The sequence below is a fragment of the Papio anubis genome, chromosome 15, assembly GCF_008728515.1.
Source record: "Papio anubis isolate 15944 chromosome 15, Panubis1.0, whole genome shotgun sequence".
In the NCBI taxonomy this organism is placed as follows: Eukaryota; Metazoa; Chordata; class Mammalia; order Primates; family Cercopithecidae; genus Papio; species Papio anubis.
In genome coordinates, this window is record NC_044990.1 from 15736659 (window position 1) to 15755599 (window position 18941).

General features: G+C 37.2%; 1 protein-coding gene across 31 annotated transcripts in view; it reads right to left on the minus strand.

Moving 5' to 3' along the window:
• The window catches only part of SUPT20H (SPT20 homolog, SAGA complex component), a 50413-nt gene extending 31497 nt beyond the window's left edge, over nt 1–18916 (minus strand). For 10 of the 31 annotated variants that reach the window (XR_002518300.2, XM_009191802.3, XM_009191800.3 and 7 more), the window contains exons 1-9: nt 18767–18893; nt 11974–12069; nt 8733–8768; nt 8042–8100; nt 7702–7768; nt 5419–5548; nt 4257–4360; nt 918–1034; nt 750–803 (exon numbers count right to left, since the gene is read on the minus strand). Coding sequence is in view for 30 of the 31 variants with exons in the window: in XM_009191802.3 (XP_009190066.1) it covers nt 750–803; nt 918–1034; nt 4257–4360; nt 5419–5548; nt 7702–7768; nt 8042–8100; nt 8733–8768; nt 11974–11976 (570 nt within the window). In the remaining variant the exon portion in view is untranslated. Of the gene's footprint in view, nt 1–749; nt 804–917; nt 1035–4256; nt 4361–5418; nt 5549–7701; nt 7769–8041; nt 8101–8732; nt 8769–11973; nt 12076–18393 lie in introns of those variants that run through there. The other 21 variants (XM_009191801.2, XM_003913771.3, XM_009191788.2 and 18 more) reach the window with 18 other exon arrangements.
• Nucleotides 18917–18941: the final 25 nt, after the last annotated feature.

Below are 18941 nucleotides of genomic sequence, written 5' to 3' on the forward strand. Positions count from 1 at the left end.
ATGGGAAACCATTAGGTATCCACCTTACAGTCCAGATTTGGCTCTTTCCGACTTCTTGTTTCCTAATCTTAAAAAAAAAAAAAAAGTTTAAAAAGTATCCATTTTTCTTCAGTTAATAATGTAAAACTGATTGCATTGATATGGTTCAGTTCCCAGGACCCTCAGTTCTTTAGGGGTGGACTAAATAAATAGTATCATTTACAAGCGTCTTGAACTTAATGGAGCTTATACTGAGAAGAAAAGTTTATGTTTTTTATCTTTTAATCCCAGTTTTCCACAAACTTTCTGAAGTCCCCTCATATATCACTGAGCCAGAACTGGAGGGTTAACTGGTTATTCTCAGGGGTAAGAGAGTTCCTCTCATTTCAAGGCAACCAGTATAAATGGCAAAGAAAGCTAGGCTAGGCTGGGTTAGAAACTTGAATTATTTAAAAAAAAAAAAACCAGTATCTATTTGTAGTCAAGGTAAAAACATTTTTCTTCTATTTGAGAGGAGATAAAGACTAAGTTTTATCTCATTGAGCATATTAGGCCAGCTTCACCCTAAAATGATCTTAGGCAACTTGAGGGATTACTACATGTATAAAGAGACCCTTAACTTCCAGATCTCATAAAGGAATACCAGCTTTGCACATAAAGCATCAAACTTAATTATTGAATAAAAATAAGCAGAAAATCACTTTGCTTAATGATAAGTTTTTTTCATCCTATATTTTGCCTGTTTGAGATTAAAAAACAAAACAACTAACCTGGGTCCATTTATGGTTATCACTTGTTATTGAATGTACATCACAAATTAAAGTCTAGAAGAAATAAACATTTAAAAAACTCATTAATCTATGCACAAACATATGAAGACATTTGATAAATGAAACTTCCAACTAAAATCTAAAATAGTATATCTTAAACATCCTTACCTGCATTGTTGGACGTAAGAGAATGTGCCGACTTTGGTAACCAGGAGATTTCATGTTACTGGACTGCCTGTAGTCACGTATTTCTGCTATGACACATCCACAATGAAAAATATTAACCTGTTTGGGTAAAAATATGTAAATGTCATTTTTTTTCCCAAAAGTCTAAATAAGTAGTTTATATCAAACATTTCACATCCTTTACATTCATGCAACATTTCTGGCCACTCATGTATGCATTCTTTAGATTTCCTTGGTAGATTTAACACTGTGTAAACCTTTTCAGAGGAAGTATTTTATGTTCATCACCATGACACAAGAAGCAATTTAAAACTATTTAACAGTTTCTAATTATAGATTGACTTTGGCATCTACCAAGTCAATTGACTTTTGGCATTTACATACTATTACGTTACAGATCCTTGGAACTGTTCTTGATCCTTGGAACAGTGAGCTGTTCTTCTGCAGCTCACTGGCTTACTGTTACATTTTGCTAACTTTGCCATTACTATAAAGTTTATCATTGTTATAAATTGCCAATCAACCTTGCCAGTGTTTCAGCTTCTAGATATAACTTCTATATTTGCTCTGCTAAAATTTTCAGAAATAAAATCTTTGCCCTTAGCCTTTATTAATAGGAGGGAAGCTAAACATAAAATTCAAATGAAAAATAGTTCTTCAGGCTGTACCTATCCAGGTACAGCTTTACAGATACAGTAGTCAGAAAACATTTGCACTCAGCTGTGGGAAGACAGGCAATAAACATGTAAACAGAACAAAATAATTTTAGATAGTGATGAATTCTATAAAGGAAATCAAATAGGGAAGGGTCAATCTGGATTGTATGTGCAGATAAAAACCTTAGGTTTTACCTAAGATCTGAATCACAAGAAAGGGCCAGATACATTAGGGACAGATCATTCCAGACAGAGGGAATAACAAATGAGAAGATCTTACTGTAGGAACAAACTTGGAGTGTTTTATTGTGGAAATGAAACAAGGATGGATGGAATGTAGTGAGTGAGGATGACATTTAGAAGATGAAGACAGGCTAGGCGTGGTGGCTCAAGCCTGTAATCCCAGCACTTTGGGAGGCCGAGATGGGCGGGTCACGAGGTCCGGAGATCGAGACCATCCTGGCTAACATGGTGAAACCCCGTCTCTACTAAAAAATACAAAAAAACTAGCCGGGCGAGGTGGCGGGCGCCTGTAGTCCCAGCTACTTGGGAGGCTGAGGCAGGAAAATGGCGTAAACCCGGGAGGCGGAGCTTGCAGTGAGCCGAGATCCGGCCACTGCACTCCAGCCTGGGCGACAGAGCAAGACTCCATCTCAAAAAAAAAAAAAAAAAAGATGAAGACAAACAGGAAAGCAAGGGTTTTGTTCAGAGCACTGGGCACAACCATGTATCTTAAAGAGAGAGCTGGCATTTGCTGATGGACTGAATGTGGAAGGTGAGGATAGGGTCATCTGTTAGACTGAAGAGACTGGTGATAAAACTGGTTTGGGAGGTAAAATAAAGTTCTGCTTTTGTCATGTTAAATTTGAGGAACCTATTATATATCCAAGTAAGTATGTAAGTTAGGAGCTTGGTGGAATGGCCATGGTAAGGCATATAGGCAATAGAGTAAGTAACATTTTACAAACACATGAAACTGGCTGAAATCATTCAGGGAGAATATTACTAAAGAAAAACAGAGGGCCAAGGACTGAACCTGAAAACACACACATTTATGGATGGAACAGGGATTATAGTAAAAAAGACCGAAGGATTAGAGAAGGCAGAGGAAAACCAGGAAAATGATGTCTCAGAAGTCAACAGAAAGGCATTTCAAGCAGGACGTAGTTATATCCACTGATCTTTGCTAAGAGGCCAATTAAGAAGAGAACAGAAAAGTGACCAATTATTCAGTATATGGAGATCATTGGTAACTTTGACAAATGCAACCTCTGCAGAATGACGTCATGATGCCAAATGAGATGGGTGGTGGAAAGAATGGGATGTGCAAAAAAGGAAATCACTATAAATTCTTTGAGTAGCATTGCTGTCAAGAGTAACAAGAGCAGTAGTTGGAGAAGGGAGGACTTTTTTTTTTTTAATTTGAGACATACAGTTTAAGTATCCCTTATCTGAAGTGCTTCAGACCAGAAGCATTTTGGAGCTGGAAATATTTGCATTATACTTAAGTCAAGCAGCCCTAATCAAAAAACCTGAAATCTGAAATGTTCCAATTAGCATTTCTTTTAAGTGTCATGTCAGTGCTCAGATTTTGGAACACTGGATTTCATATTTTCATATTTGAGATACTCAACCTCTAACACAGTATGCTTGCATTCTGCATTTAGTAGACAAAGAGAAATAGAAAAAAAAGAGAGGTTATAATTTTAAGTCCTTGAGAAGGAAGGGGAGGATCCAGAAAACAAGTGGAGGGGATGGATGCCTATAAATAGTACGTATCAACTATTCTAACAGGAAGGCAGGCAGATATGAAGAGAGAGGTAGGGATGCTAGTCGACTGGTGCTAGGAAGAAATGAGAGCTCTCATGTGATGTCTTCTTTTTCCTCAGTAGAGTACACAGTATGGCTGGTGTTAAGGCAGTAAGAAGGAAGTAGAACAGGGCAAGGGAGTGCTTATCTAGGCAAGCTATGAAGAGAAGTACAGATGTGAAGAGAAGTACAGATGTAAAGAGAAGTACAGATGCAAAGGTCAGTTTCTGGCCCCCAAGTGAAAAACTTCATAAATATTCAAAGTAGTTTCTTTCATAATTTCTTAATTGTAACTATATGGAAATTTCCAGTTGATGAGCTAATTGTTCTATTTTAGAAGAACTACGTCTATATGTTTCAGTATACCCTGAAGGTTAAAGATCACACATAAATTCATTTCCAGATAGCTATACATGTCTCATTTCATCTCCTATTATTATTAGTTTTAGAGACAGGGTCTTGCTCTATCGCCCACGCTGGAGTGCAGTGGTGCAATCACTGCAATTCTGCTTTACCTCTTCCTTCTCTAATCCTTCCTTCTCTAGTCCTGCAGTGGTACAGGAGCATCACTTGAGCCCAGGGGTTTGAGACTGTAGTGAGCTCAAACTCCTGGGTTCAAGTGATCCTCCTGCCTTAGCCTCCCAAAGTGCTGGGATTATAGGCATGAGCCACCAAAGCCCAGCCTCATTTCATGTTCTAAAGGCTGTTGGGAACAGTGATAGAAATTAAACATCATCTGTCACGAAACATCATATAGTCATTTATATACATATATGTATACATACAGATAAATGTGACATATATATCATATACATATAACAAATATAAAGACATTTTAAAGACAAAAATTTTGTACCTGAGATTTTTCTAGGAGATCGACCAAAATAGGAGGTAATTCTTCTGCATCCAAATATTCAAGCAACTCTCCTTCTTCATAGGGCAGTCGAATGGTCTCAGAATCTTAATTTAAAACATAAAGTTTGAAAATGATGACGCTCACTGAAAGCTTAGCTGTGTAATTCAAATGGCTTTTCAAAAAAACGTCTATAATAAAACCAAAAGGCATTTCAACAAAGCAAGGATTGAAAAAAAACCAAAACCAAAAGGCCCTCCTAATGTTCTTCTTTATTTAAGGGGGGGGGGGGACCTAACACAATGAAAAAACATCTGGCATAACATCACAATCGGAATCACAGTCCAAAGCAAAATAATCAGAATATGATAAAATTCCAATGTCAAAGTAACTGAAAGTTCACTGAAGACCAATTAATCTAATCTGGAAATCAGAGGACACTTTGGTGCGTTATCTGAAAAGTGGTCACTTGTAGAACAAAATTCTCTTGGTGTTACACTTTACAACTAATCAACACACACACAAAATTCTAGCTATGAGAGTTCCTTGTAGAACTCACATTATCATCATTATTAAATTTTTTTATCTCTTTAATGAAACTGAAGAGTATTTATATTTTTAAATTATTTTCGTACTCACCATTAACAGAAATGCTCATATTCAATATTAATAGAAATATTTTTAGTATGTGAAAATTACTCAAAAGGCAGCAAGTCTGCTTAATTTTGAAGATTTCAGACTCATATTCGAACTGCAGGATTACCTACCTTTAAACACGGTATACTATCTTAAAATATAAATAGCAATAGAATGAAAGGAAATTCTATTTTAATTATCTGTAAGTTATGTTTCTATAATTTTCCTTTTTTTTTTTTTTACCTTTCCTTTGGTTCTGAGATGCTTTTATAATTGGACTTCAAAGACATATCAATTACAATACTTCTAAAATGCACATTCAGGAAAGATAACCATAAGAGAAATAATTTCTAATATTCTACCAAAACATATTATAAGGAAGAAAATTGGGATCAAAATCTGTTTTTATCACTAAGTCATCACTATCTGAAGGACAAATGCTTTAGCAGGTTAAAAAACTACTTTAAAAAAACAGCACATCCTGCCTGGCAAAAGTATTTTGTGGCAGCTGTGCTCTGGAGGGTCTTACCTGATCCGTTTTTTCCCCTGAGCATCAGAGAATATCCCTCATTTCCTGGGTACAGATTGACCACTAAACAAGACAAAGTCTCTTGCATAACAAGCTTCTCTAACAAGTTCACATTTCTTCTTAATTTCTGCTTTAAAAAGAGGCAGAGCTCATGAAAATAATCCAGTATAACCTGAATAAATAATGCTATGATTTAACAAAATCAGGGTTGAAGTAACCTTTTGGTGCTCTTTCCGCATTATGATTCTGAATAAATGAAGAAGGCTCACAAAACTATAGCCACTACATATGGGACAGCTATGTAAACTTAATTTTTATCTACTACTATGTTTCAAGCAAATTAATTCATATTTTAAAAACTGGTGACCTCCAAGACAATAAAAGCACTTAAATATAAAACACTTTTGAATACTTAATAAAAATATTTAAATAAGTAGAATATAAAATCATTAAATGCAAATATATAAAACACAGAAGTATATAGTTTCCATTAAGTATAAGTCTAACCTAAAGAATATGGAGCATTCTCTTTGGTTGTATCTAAGAAGTGTACATTTCTTAAATATTTTATAGGCTAAATAAGATACAAACAAGTTCAACAGCTCTAAGCTGAAACGTTGAACCTAAAAATATCTAATTGGTAAGACGAAGTAAGCAATTTGGACATATTCTGTAAATCCGATTCAACAGCGCCTTAAAAACCACAACAAAGTCCATGATTTTAAAAATGCGCATGATTTAAAATAAAACCTACTTACAGATTTAACAAATCATGTCATCAAATCTCATTTAGCAAAGATAACAGTAAATATTTTTTCAGAATCTCAAAAAAAACAAAATGTCTTGAATATCTTATATTTAGTAAATATATATTAAACATGTACCATACACACATACAGAGAGAAGTGACAAATTCTTAATCTGTCATCACCATAGAATGAAAACACTAAGCAATCTGAAAATTTTTTAAAAAGGCAAACAACTTTTAACCACTTTGATGTTAAACTAGAAAAGAGAGACTAAAAATGTTAGTCTTTTCAGTGTAGCAAAATCCCTCATAATTTGACTTAAGACAGAATTAGATAAATTTTTATAGTATATGTACCTCTTCAACAAAACAAATTAGCTACCACGGAGTTGATCCCATCTAGACTAGAGGTTGCAAATTTTCTTTCTTAATGGGTCAGATAGTATTTTATGCTTGTAGGCCAAATAGTTTGTGCTGCAACACTCAATGTGTCTTTGTACCTGTAAGCCAGCCCTAGATAATATACAAACCAACAGGTGTGATGGGTTCCCATAAAAATTCATTTATAAAAACATGTAGTAGGCACATTTAGCTGATGGAGAGCAGCTTGCCAATTCCAATTTAGAATCTTCATATATGCAGCTCTCTTATTTTAGTTCTGTCACTGAGGTGATGAATATGTGCATTCTATTGTTTGTAGTGATGATTTCATGGGTGTTTCTATCTACAATGCACATGTCAAAACTTAAAAAATATATACTTTAAACATGTACAACTTATTGTATGTCACGTATATATCAGAAAAACTTATGAAAAACATACTGTAAGATTTATAAGTTTAAAAATAATTTTTTTCCTAATATGAAGATTTTAAAGTTAGACACTACTGGAATTCCACTGTTTCTGGCCTGAATAGTAAAACTGTATTCATTTTTAAAGACAGACAACAAAAGCTCATAGAGACCTTTAAGGCTCTTCCAACCTGAGGGCTCAAAGACATCAATAAATCAACTTCTGTTACATTTCTACTACCCACATATTTTGCTAAACAAAAATGAATTAAGTTAAATTGGCCATGAACTCGTTTTATGAGCAAGCTCACTTTTTATTACTGTACTTGAATTTCATACATGCTCTGTAATAGTTCTGGCTTTCCAGTTCAAATCATCATGAGAAAACAGGTTACTGCTATAAATTTGTAAATCACTTCTCAGGAGGAAGCGCTATAAATTTATAAATCACTTCTCAGACGAAGAAGGAGCAAAAGATAATATATACTGTGTCTTTGCTCATCACTTCCTAGTGAGACAGTCTGTTATTCAATATAACTGTTCCTTCACTCCTACCTTAGCAGGTGATCTCTGCCTGGGGCCACATTAGCCAGAGCTCTGGGTCAGCTGCAGAACTGACTAGTATCTGGCTAAAAAAGATGTTAGTTCACTCACACACACAAAAATAATACTCCAAATGTAACTCCTCCAAATTACTCTCTTCTACATTTCAAAAGCTACAACACAATAAAAATGTATACTTACCTTAACCTCAGGTTCTTTTTCACATTCTTCAATATACAGGTCATAAAGTTTTTGAAACACAGATTTTCTAAAAAAAATTTAATGAAACAAATATAAAAAATGTTAATATAGTAATCATCATGACATGAATGTTATTTTTTTCCTAAATTTTAACATTTTTTCCTCAATTTCCCAAAAACTGGGGTGGAGCTGAATATAGTAGCTAACATTAACTTAGAAATTCCTAATACATGCAAAGAACCTATAAAATTTCTAGTTCAGTGCCTACCAGGAATGTAATAAAAGGTGGCCATCATCATATTTCAATGAATCTAAGACGTTACCAATTAATTATTCATACCTTCCACTTGATAGGTATTTCCTTTTAGGAGGTCTCTGTCGGGCACTTTCAATGACATACTAAAAAACAAAAGTTTATGAGAATAGCTAGCCTTTTGCTTTTGACTATGAACAACTGTATTGAGTATATCTAAAACATAAGTAAGGCTCAAAAGGCTATTCAGTCACTTAAGTCTCTGAATTACATCTTGTAGGAAAAACTACTTAACATATAAAGATAAGTTTCAAACAAATGAAATTTGAACTGCACTACAATTTAGCAGAGTATTTCATTGCCATAAGCAAAATCATAGTTTCACAACCATGACTTTCACAGGTCAGAAATATTATCAATATATTTTATGGTTGTTCAAAATATGCTTAATGTATGAAAAATCGTATACTGTATACCTTAGCTATTTTTTCCTTTGAGTAATTAGAAAACTTGTCAAAACAGGAAAATACAATTTTGGAAATTCTATATCCTTGTACAAGTAAGTTTTATTCCATAACATTATTATCTTGAACATTCCAAGTAATAGGTGATCCAAATATCACCTGATATTTTTATATATTTATAGCAAAATGATATGCATACTTGTCCTAAAATAATAATGTGCTCCTTTAAAAACCACATACAAAAATCTCTTAAAACTGAGCTTTTGTCAGTTAAAGACAACACTATTTCAATATGTAACTTAGTCACACCTCACCTCTGCACGATCCAAAGCTAGTTCTAAAGCTTGTTGCTGTAAAAAGTAAATAGTATATTTGGCAACATTAGTTATTTCCACAAAAAAAATTTAATATACATTTAACATTTCTAATGTTTTCTAAAACAGGTCTAATATATTCTCCTTTATTTGTCTCCTCCACTCCACTCTATGATCAATATATACAACAAAGAAAAAATATGAGTCTTGGGCACCTGATTACTAATAACAAACTAAATAAGAATGCTAACACGGTCTCTCTGGTCAGTATTTGTGAGGTTAACATAAGGGAGGTTTGGATATGGCAGCTATCATCACTTCATGGACTTTAGTTTTTAAGAGCACCATTCAAAAAAATTTACTGGCCATAAAGTATACAATCAAAATGAAGCAAAGGCTAAACTCTCTTAATTTGCTAAAAATCTTGAAAATTGGGAGTGGGGTTGTACTGGCACTTAAAATTAACTTAGAAAGTGCTAATATATTAATGCAAAAAACCTATAACATCTCTAGCTCAGTGCCTAGAAAGAATGCAATAAATGATGGCTATCATTGCCATGTTTCAATGAATTTAAGATGCCACTGAAAGCATGCATCATTATTTTGCGTAACATTAAGACAGAAAAAAAAGCTATAAATTGTAAGATATTCGAGTATCAACTCATCAATTCAGTGATATTAAAATATAAAAGAAAATGAACCTCAGAATTGATGAAATATTTTACTGTTACTACATGTAAGGTTTGAGATCTACTAGTAGATCCCTATCCACTCATTTCTTAGAGACGAGGAAAAAATATGGTGAAGCTATGCTATTTCTTCATTTGTAAAGCTTTCATTTCTAAAGACACATATGAATAAAAGCACTAGGTCCTAAACAAAATCAAACATGGCCAGGCATGGTGGCTCACGCCTGTAATCCCAGCACTTTGAGAGGTCGAGGCAGGAGGATCACCTGAGGTAAGGAGTTCAAGACCAGCCTGGCCAACATGGTAAAACTCCATCTCTACTAAAAATACAAAATTAGCCAGGCATGGTGGCACACGCCTGTAGTCCCAGCTACTCAGGAGGCTGAGGAAGGAGAATCACTTGAACCCGGGAAGCAGAGGTTGCAGTGAGCCCAAATCGTGCTATTGTACTAGAGCCTGGGCAAAAAGAGCTAAACTCAAATCTAAAAAAAAAAAAAAAAAAACACCTAAATATACCACCAGTGGTTCTCTTTCTCATTTTTTGTTTTATAGTATTTTTCATTCACAATGATAGCCATTTTTAAATTTTATTCAGAGGCATAGAACTTTCAGTTTTTATTTAAAAGGACTTAAATTGTTCGGTCTTATTTTGTAGATTCCAATACTTCAACCTACCAAATTGCATGTCGGTAAAAACTCCTACCACCCACCAAAGTCCCAGGAGGGCAAGGGGGAAAAACAAATACTGCCACCCTTTGGAAATCATGGGAACTTTTAAGTGACCACCTAGCTCTAAGGATGGAGAATTTGTATAATTCCAAAAATAGTGGGCCTTCTTGCACTGTTCAATAAAAAACAATCCATATTATCAAATATCTAAATATGATAAGTGAAGAAAGTCTGAAATCTGCCATCTTTTCAAAACGTTCAGTTATAACAAATCTACACCAATTTGCTTTGTTAAAAAATCTTGGCCAGGCACTGTGGCACATGCCTGTAATCCCAAAGCTTTGGGAAGCTGAGGTGGGAAACCAGGAGTTCGAGACTAGCCTGGAGAATACAGTGAGATTCTGTCTCTCCCCTCAAAAAAAAAAAAAAAAAAATCTTATAAGGAGCAGATTCCCAATGAAACTGGTTCCCAGGATTCAAGTTAAGATTCCTGAATCCGGCCGGGCGCGGTGGCTCAAGCCTGTAATCCCAGCACTTTGGGAGGCCGAGACGGGCGGATCACGAGGTCAGGAGATCGAGACCATCCTGGCTAACATGGTGAAACCCTGTCTCTACTACAAAAAAATACAAAAAACTAGCCGGGCGAGGTGGCGGGCGCCTGTAGTCCCAGCTACTCGGGAGGCTGAGGCAGGAGGATGGTGTGAACCCGGGAGGTGGAGCTTGCAGTGAGCTGAGATCCGGCCACTGCACTCCAGCCTGGGCGACAGAGCGAGACTCCGTCTCAAAAAATAATAATAATAATAAAAAAAGATTCCTGAATCCCATTTTCCCTGATCCCATTTTCCACCATGAAAACATAATTCTGTACATACACACTTCACAAATACAGAAGGTTCTTTTAAATTTTGCCCATAAAAGTTCAGAGTTTGTATCAAAAAATTATAATAAACACAATCAAATATATACAGTCTAGGACAATTTTAAACAGTCAACATCTCAAGTAAATATTTCGTCTTCTGAAATTAAAACTTCAAAGGGTCTAGAGAGACATGTCTACATACATAAATAAAAGCATCATTCATTCATTCATTACCTCCTTCAAATACTTAAGAGGAAAATGATTAGGTAATATAGATGCAAAATACAAGGTGTGGTCAGAACCCCACTGTGATATTTCTACTTTTCTCTAATAGGGGAGGAGTAGATAGGCAAGAACCCAAGAGGATAAGGAAGATGGATGTTTTCTGAAGATTTGATGCAGAACAGGGGTTATCTAAATAAATAACATGGTGGTCAATGTTTATTTATTCTCTGTCAAATGCTGCTGCTTCTCTAAAACATTAAGAAGTGTTTTTCTCCCTTAGTCTGTCATTTCTTAATGGCAAAAGTTAAATGCCTTCTCCTAAGTATGTTTAGCGACTCTAAGTCAGTGAACAGAAATGTGCCTTTAGAAGCTCAGCACTGATGCTGCCTGAAATACGTTACGTGCAGTTAGCAGGTTACATTTGTTTTTAAAGTTTAATAAAATCTAAAGAAAAGCTTTAAAATATGAGAAATCTATACTCCCCAAAACTGTTTGTATTTATACCCATCCTCCTTGCCAACGATTTGGAATATGGCAAAGCAGATAGTAGTAAATATTTTTAATCCTTCATAAACACAAGAACAGATAGATGGATGAATGTGATAATTATAACACTGATTAGTGGCGAACATATTTTATAGAGAAGATTTTGCAATGTGATTGCTAAGTAATTTCCCAGTTGGAATAACTTGTACAGCTTACAAGAGTATTTCTGTATCTACAATACAAATATCTTTATGAAGATGAAGGAAGAGAACGTTCTAAAACACAAATTTGAACATACTGAGCTGCAGCTTACCATTATGGCATAAAATAAGGATCCAAAAGAAGAGATAACTTATGTACGCTGATGAAGTGGGGTGAACACCATGCCTTTAACATCAATCTTACAGTACTGAAAAGCAAAAACAATAAAACCCCAATATTAACATAAGGCTATTAAGAGAAAAAAATGAGATTACATATTTAATAATTAATAAGGAAAATTACTTGTCTTTTTAAGACATATATATTTTTAAGACATTTTTTAATAATGTGTAACAATAAAATTTATGTGCTACAACCTATCCACTCACTGCTGAAAAGTAGTTTTAACTAGGTAGGGCAAAACACATTTGCAAGTTACAATTATTACTCCCTTTCTTCAAAAATATTTAACATCCCCAGAGAGAAAAAAAGATTTTTTTAAAATCTCTTCTCTATCACCACTGTTGCTGTTCTCATTTTTCCTCAGAATTATTTTAATAGCCTGCCCACTGGGCTAGTTCACTACACAGCTGACTTTACAAATCACAGATATAATCATGTCTGCTGATAAAAAATCCTTACTAATAAAAGAGGGCACAAACAAATAGAAAAAAAAAAATCCATGCTCATGAATAGGAAGAATCAATATTGTGAAAATGGCCATATTGCCCTAAGTGCTTATAGATTCAATGCTATTACCATTAAGCTACCATTAACTTTCTTCACAAAACTAGAAAATAATACTTTAAATTTCATATGGAACCAAAAAAGAGCCTGTATTGCCAAGACAATCCTCAGCAAAAAGAACAAAACTGGAGGCATCACGCTGTCTGACTTCAAACTACACTACAAGGCTACAGTAACCAAAATAGCATGCTACTGGTACCAAAACAGATATATAGACCAATGGAACAGAACAGAGGCCTCAGAAATAACACCACATATCTACAACAATTTAATATTCAACAAACCTGACAAAAACAAGCAATGGGGAGAGGATTCCCTATTTAATAAACGGCGCTGGGAAAACCAGCTAGCCATACACAGAAAACAGAAATTGGACCCCTTCCTTATATCTTATACAAAAATTAACTCAAGATGGATTAAAGACTTAAACATAAAACCTAAAACCATAAAAACCCGAGAAGAAAACCTAGGGAATACCATTCAGGACATAGGCATGGGCAAAGACTTCATGACTAAAACACCAAAAGCAACTGCAACAAAAGCCAAAATTGACAAATGGGATCTAATTAAACTAAAGAGCTTCTGCTCAGCAAAAAAAGCTATCATCAGAGTGGGAGAACATTTTTGCAATCTACCCTTCTGACAAAGGTCTGATATCCAGAATCTACAAGCAACTTAGAAGAAAAAAACAACCCCATCAAAAAGTGGGTGAAGGATATGAACAGATACTTCTCAAAAGACATTTATGAGGCCAACATATGAAAAAAAACTCATTATTACTGGTCATTAGAAAAATGCAAATCAAAACCACAATGAAATACCATCTCACGCCAGTTAGAATGGCGATCATTAAAAAGTCTAGAAACAACAGATGCTAGTGAGGCTGTGGAGAAATGGGAATACTTTTACACTGTTGGTGGGAGTGTAAATTAGTTCAATCATTGTGGAAGATGGTGTGGCGATGCCTCAAGGATCTAGAACCAGAAGTACTGTTTGACCCAGCAATTCCATTACTGAGTATATACCCAAAGGATTATAAATCATTCTACTATAAAGACACATGCACATGTAACATATGTTTACTGGAGCACTATTTACAATAATGAAGACTTGAAACCAACCCAAACGGCCACCAGTGATAGACTGGATAAAGAAAGGGTGGCACATATACACCATGGAATACTGTGCAGCCATAAAAAAGAATGAATTCATGTCCTTTGCAGGGACATGAATGATTCTGGAAACCACCATCCTCAACAAACTAAGACAGGAACAGAAAACCAAATAGCACATGCTGTCACTCCTAAGTGGGAGTTGAACAATGAGAACACATGGACACAGGGAGGAGAACATCACACACTGGGGCCTGTTGGGGGCAAGGGGAGGGAGAGCATTAGGACAAATACCTAACACATGCAGGCCTTAAAACCTAGATGACGGGTTGATGGGTGCAGTAAACCGTCATGGCACACCTATATGTATGTAACAAACCTGCACGTTCAGCACATGTATTCCGTAAATTAAACTAAAATAACAATAATAAAAAGACACATTATCTAGCATGTTTGATACAAAAACCAAAAACAAAACCAAACTTCACTCCTTGGGTACACGTTTTTAATATTCGGTGGAAAGAGAAGGGAATTTATAAACCATTTCTGCTAAATACTAAAATATGATGGTTTTTACCAGGGCACAGCCCTTGTTTTTTAGATGCAAATGAATCAGCTGCTTTTTCCATTTCTACTTGAAAAAATAACTGATAAGCAAATTATAGATATTCAAACAAGTATTTTTTGCTTGCTTAAAAATAACAAAGTAAGCTCATCACTTCAAGAAAAACAACTTCCCATGTTAAATGGTGCTGGGAAAACTGGCTAATAATAAAATTTGAACCCATAAGGTTATAATTTCAAGGGACTTTTATGTGACTGCTATTATTCAAAGGCTTTTTCTGACGAGATTGCTGGTGACACTGATAAATCGATTTTTTGATATTGTTTAATGAAATGTATTGACATTCAAAAGATCTTTGTAACTCTCACAACTTGATTTTTCAAATAACCAATGAATGAGGTTTCAAAATTATGCATGGATAAAGACTGATTCAAAGTTGCAGAGAGAAAAATGGATTTCAAACTAACAGAATATAAAGTTCACTGATATAATTTCCAGTTCAGATTGCAACTTAACTTTGAAAACTAACGATGTTTTGAGTTTTGTGCAGTGTCAAAAATAAACTACACACTTACCTAAAATGATTATTAAAATTCTGATGTCTTCCACTTAAAAAAATTAAAATAAAATAAAATCTCATGGATGCTTAACAGAAACACAAATCTCTACAAAGTAAAAAAGTTAAAATTGGCATTTAGTATACGGTATTTTCGGCTATTTACTGTGTATTGCATTAAGAGCAGCAGGAAAGAAAGAATTCATCAGATAAAATATTATATTATTTAGGAGTAGCCCCATAATGCTAATTTTTCAGTCAGAAAAATATTTCCAAACCTCTCAGACATTTTTTAAAAATTTATACTATGTGTGAATTTTTTTGCATTTAAGAGTAACTTTAATTTTTTTATGGCAACTCAGAGATCTAAGAAAACGAGAGATAAGACAACTCAACATGACTTCTGAGATCTAATCTCAAGAAATGCGTGTATTTTTTTATAACGTTTTTCAAAATCTGCATTTTGCTACGAGATAATTGTACATTCACATGTAGTTGTAATTAATAATATTTATGTACTCTTTACCCACTTTTCCTCAAAAGTAACGTCTTGCAAAGGTGTTGTAAAAGCAGTGATTTTGGCTGGGCGCAGTGGCTCACACCTGTAATCCCAGCACTTTGGGAGGCTGAGACAGGAGGATCACTTGAGGTCGGGAGTTCAAGACCAGCCTAACCAACATGGATAAACCCCGTTTCTACTAAAAGTACAAAATTAGCCAGGCATGGTGGCGCATGCCTGTAATCCCAGCTACTCGGGAGGCTGAGGCAGGAGAATCGCTTGAACCTGGGAGTCGGAGGTTGTGGTAAGCCAAAATCGTGCCACTGCACTCCAGCCTGGGCGACAGAGCAAGACTCCCTCTCAAAAAAAAAAAAAAAAAAAAAAAAAAAATTAGCCAGGCGTGGTGGCGCGTGCCTATAGTCCCAGCTACTTAGGAGGCTGAGGGAGGAGAATCGCTCCCGGAAGGCGCATGTTGCAGTGAGCCGAGATCACGCCGCTACACTCTGGCCTGGATGAGAAAAAAATAAAATAAAATTCTCGTATTAATATCCTCCAAATGCCTCAGGATACATTTTCCAGATGCCAATTCCAATGCCACCAGCCCTTAAGCAACTACGCACTCTTGAAAACCTTCTTTCCTGTAACTACAGGAGTTCTCATCCTGGCTGCACAAAAGTAACTTGTGGAGCTTGAAACTGTGGGATGCCTGTGACCCACCCGCTTGAGACAGATTAAGTGGTCTAGAGTGAGGCATGGTCCCCACTTTTGGAGCTTCCCAGACGAGTCAAATGTGCTGCCAGGGTTAAAGCTCACTCTGCCTAGTACAGAGATGGTGCATAACATTTGCTCTGAGATAAGACTGGGCATGGTCGTTCACACCTGTAACCCCAGGACTTTGGGGAGCCCAGGTGGGAGGCTCATCTGAGCTAAGGAATTTGAGACCAGTCTGGCCAACATAGTGAGACCTTGTCACTACCAAGGCAAGAAAAAAAAATCAGTCCAACATGGTGGTACACGTCTGTAGTCCCAGCTACTCGGGAGGCTGAGGCAGGAGGATCACTTAAGCTTGGGAAAGAGGCTGCAGTGAGCCATGATCACACCACTGTACTCCAGCCTGGGTAACAGAGCAAGACCCTGTCTCAAAAAATAAATAAATAAAATAGAAAACATTTGCTCTGAGAGTGATGACAAATAAAAATTATTGTTTATCTATTCACCTAACTTCATGTAACCACTACTGGGTGTCTACACAGCTGAACTAAAGCATAACTTCTGATGACAGAAAACAAGATTTTCCAGGTAAAACAGTTTTGCTTTGATTTTTGGTGAACCCCAAAGCTTTGTTTTGTGCCAAGCCTTTTAAAAAAAAAAAAAAAAAAAAAGGAAAGGGCCAGGTGGGGTGTGGCTCACGCCAGTAATCCCAGTACTTTGGGAGGCGGAGGCTGCCGATGGCCTGAGCCCTGGAGCACTAGTTCCGGACCTGCCTGAACACCATCGGGAAAGTGTCTCTACAAAAAAATACAGAAGGCCGGGCGCAGTGGCTCACGCCTATAATCCCAGCACTTTGGGAGGCCAAGGCAGGTGGATCGCTTCAGCCCGGGAGTTCGAGACCAGCCTGGACAACATGGCGAAACCCCGTCTCTACTAAACACACAAAAATCAGCCGGGTGTGGTCACGTGCACCTGTAATCCCAGCTACTCAGGAGGCTGAGGCAAGAGAATCGCTTGAACCTGAGAGATGGAGGCTGTAGTGAGCCAAGACTGAGCTACTGCACTCCAGCCTGGGAGACAGGGCGAGACTCCGTCTCAAAAAAAAAAAAATAAAAAATAAAATAAATAATACATAAATAAATTTTGGCTAGGGCGGTGGTTCATGCCTGTAAGAGGCAGAAGCAGGTGGATCACTTGAGGTCAGGAATTCGAGACCAGCCTGACCAACAATGGTGAAACCCAGTCTCTACTAAAAAAATAAAAAAGTAGCCGGGTGTGTCGGCACACGCCTGTAATCCCAGCTACTCGAGAGGCTAAAGCAGGATAATCGCTCGAACCGGGAGGCACAGGTTGCAGTGAGCCGGGATCGCGCCATTGCACTCCAGCCTGGGCAAGAAGAGTGAAACTCTGTCCGGCGGGGCGGGGGACTAAACAACTTTTAAAAACGGACTAAACTCCTAATACAACACAAACACAAGCACCATACAACTGTAAATGATTTACAATCATTTACAATGAGTAAATTATTACTCCTACCCTTGAAGAGCTCGTAGGAGTTGTTCTTTAAGTTGAATTTAGGTTAAGGTGAAAATGTTCTGACCACTGAATTTGAAGACGAAGATACGCTACGTACTTTCAGACAAAATATGATGACTTTAAGATTTCTTGTCACTAAATTGGGGATAGGGGCTTACTAACTTTAAACTATTTAAATCCTTCAGACAAAAACTAATAACTTCATATCTCTCACAAAGCAAACATTCTGACTGTATACAGTACTAGAATCTGCAAGAAAATTGTAATCATTATCATCTCCATTTTATAGAATAAGGCAATCAGAACAACTGACTTTCCTAACATCACAGATCTAGCCCAGAATTCAGAACTCTCGACGTCCACTCTTCGGTCCCTTCCAATATCACAACCTGCAAACTAATCAAACCAGCACCTGTTTTTACATTTTTTTTTAAAAAAGCAACGCATTTAAAAAAAGGACCCAATTATGCTCAGAGACGAATACGTATTTCTCAATTTGGGTCTAACTTTATAACATGGTGATCAACCCAAGTACACTGTACTCAACTCCGAAAATCCTGCTCTTCACTTTATATTTTGAGTCCTACTAGAGACTGATGAATTGCACTCAAGAAGACGCGGCCCCCACTACGCAGTGGTTACGGGAGATGGCTTCCAGGGCAACTGTTCTCCAAGTTCATTTCTGAGCGCCGGGTAACCATGGCCAGTAATTAATCCAAATTCTAAACGTTGCTATCAATTCTACTGATTTCCCTGATCGACCAGTCTTCCCACTGCAGGAGCTTCTGTCACAACTTAGGCTTTACCTGTAAAACCGTCATCTCCACAGAGGAGCGACCAGCCTTTATGCAATATGGACACCAAGAAAAACGCCTCCGAAGACACGCAAGGCAAAATTCTTGCCAATGTCCGGAAATACCCGTATCTGGAACCCAAAAGTCAAACTAAAATTCAAAGTTCGGCTTAGCAACACCGCGAAAAGCGATGTACGCGGCGTCCGCCCGGAGGTTAGCTGCCTCAACCCCCTCCCCGGCCTGCCGGGTCTCTGGGGACCCCGTCTTCCTCCAGCGGGCTCTGGGATGCGGCCCGCTCACCTCTGACCCTGGCCGGATCTCGCGCGCCTAAGCCACCGCGTTGCCAGTCGCTGGTCAGTCCCACCCACCTACCGCCGCCGCCCACCTGTGCGGGTCGCCTTGCAGCTAAGACGGCGCCGCCTGCTCGGCCGCAAAGCCCACCCGCCCCCTCGGCCGCTGCGTGCTGCACCCCCACCAACGGCCTGTTCCGGCGGCCGCACTTCCGACTGGCGGGCTGGGCCGGGGGGCGGGGAAGGCGGGCGGAAGGGGAGGAGCTGGGA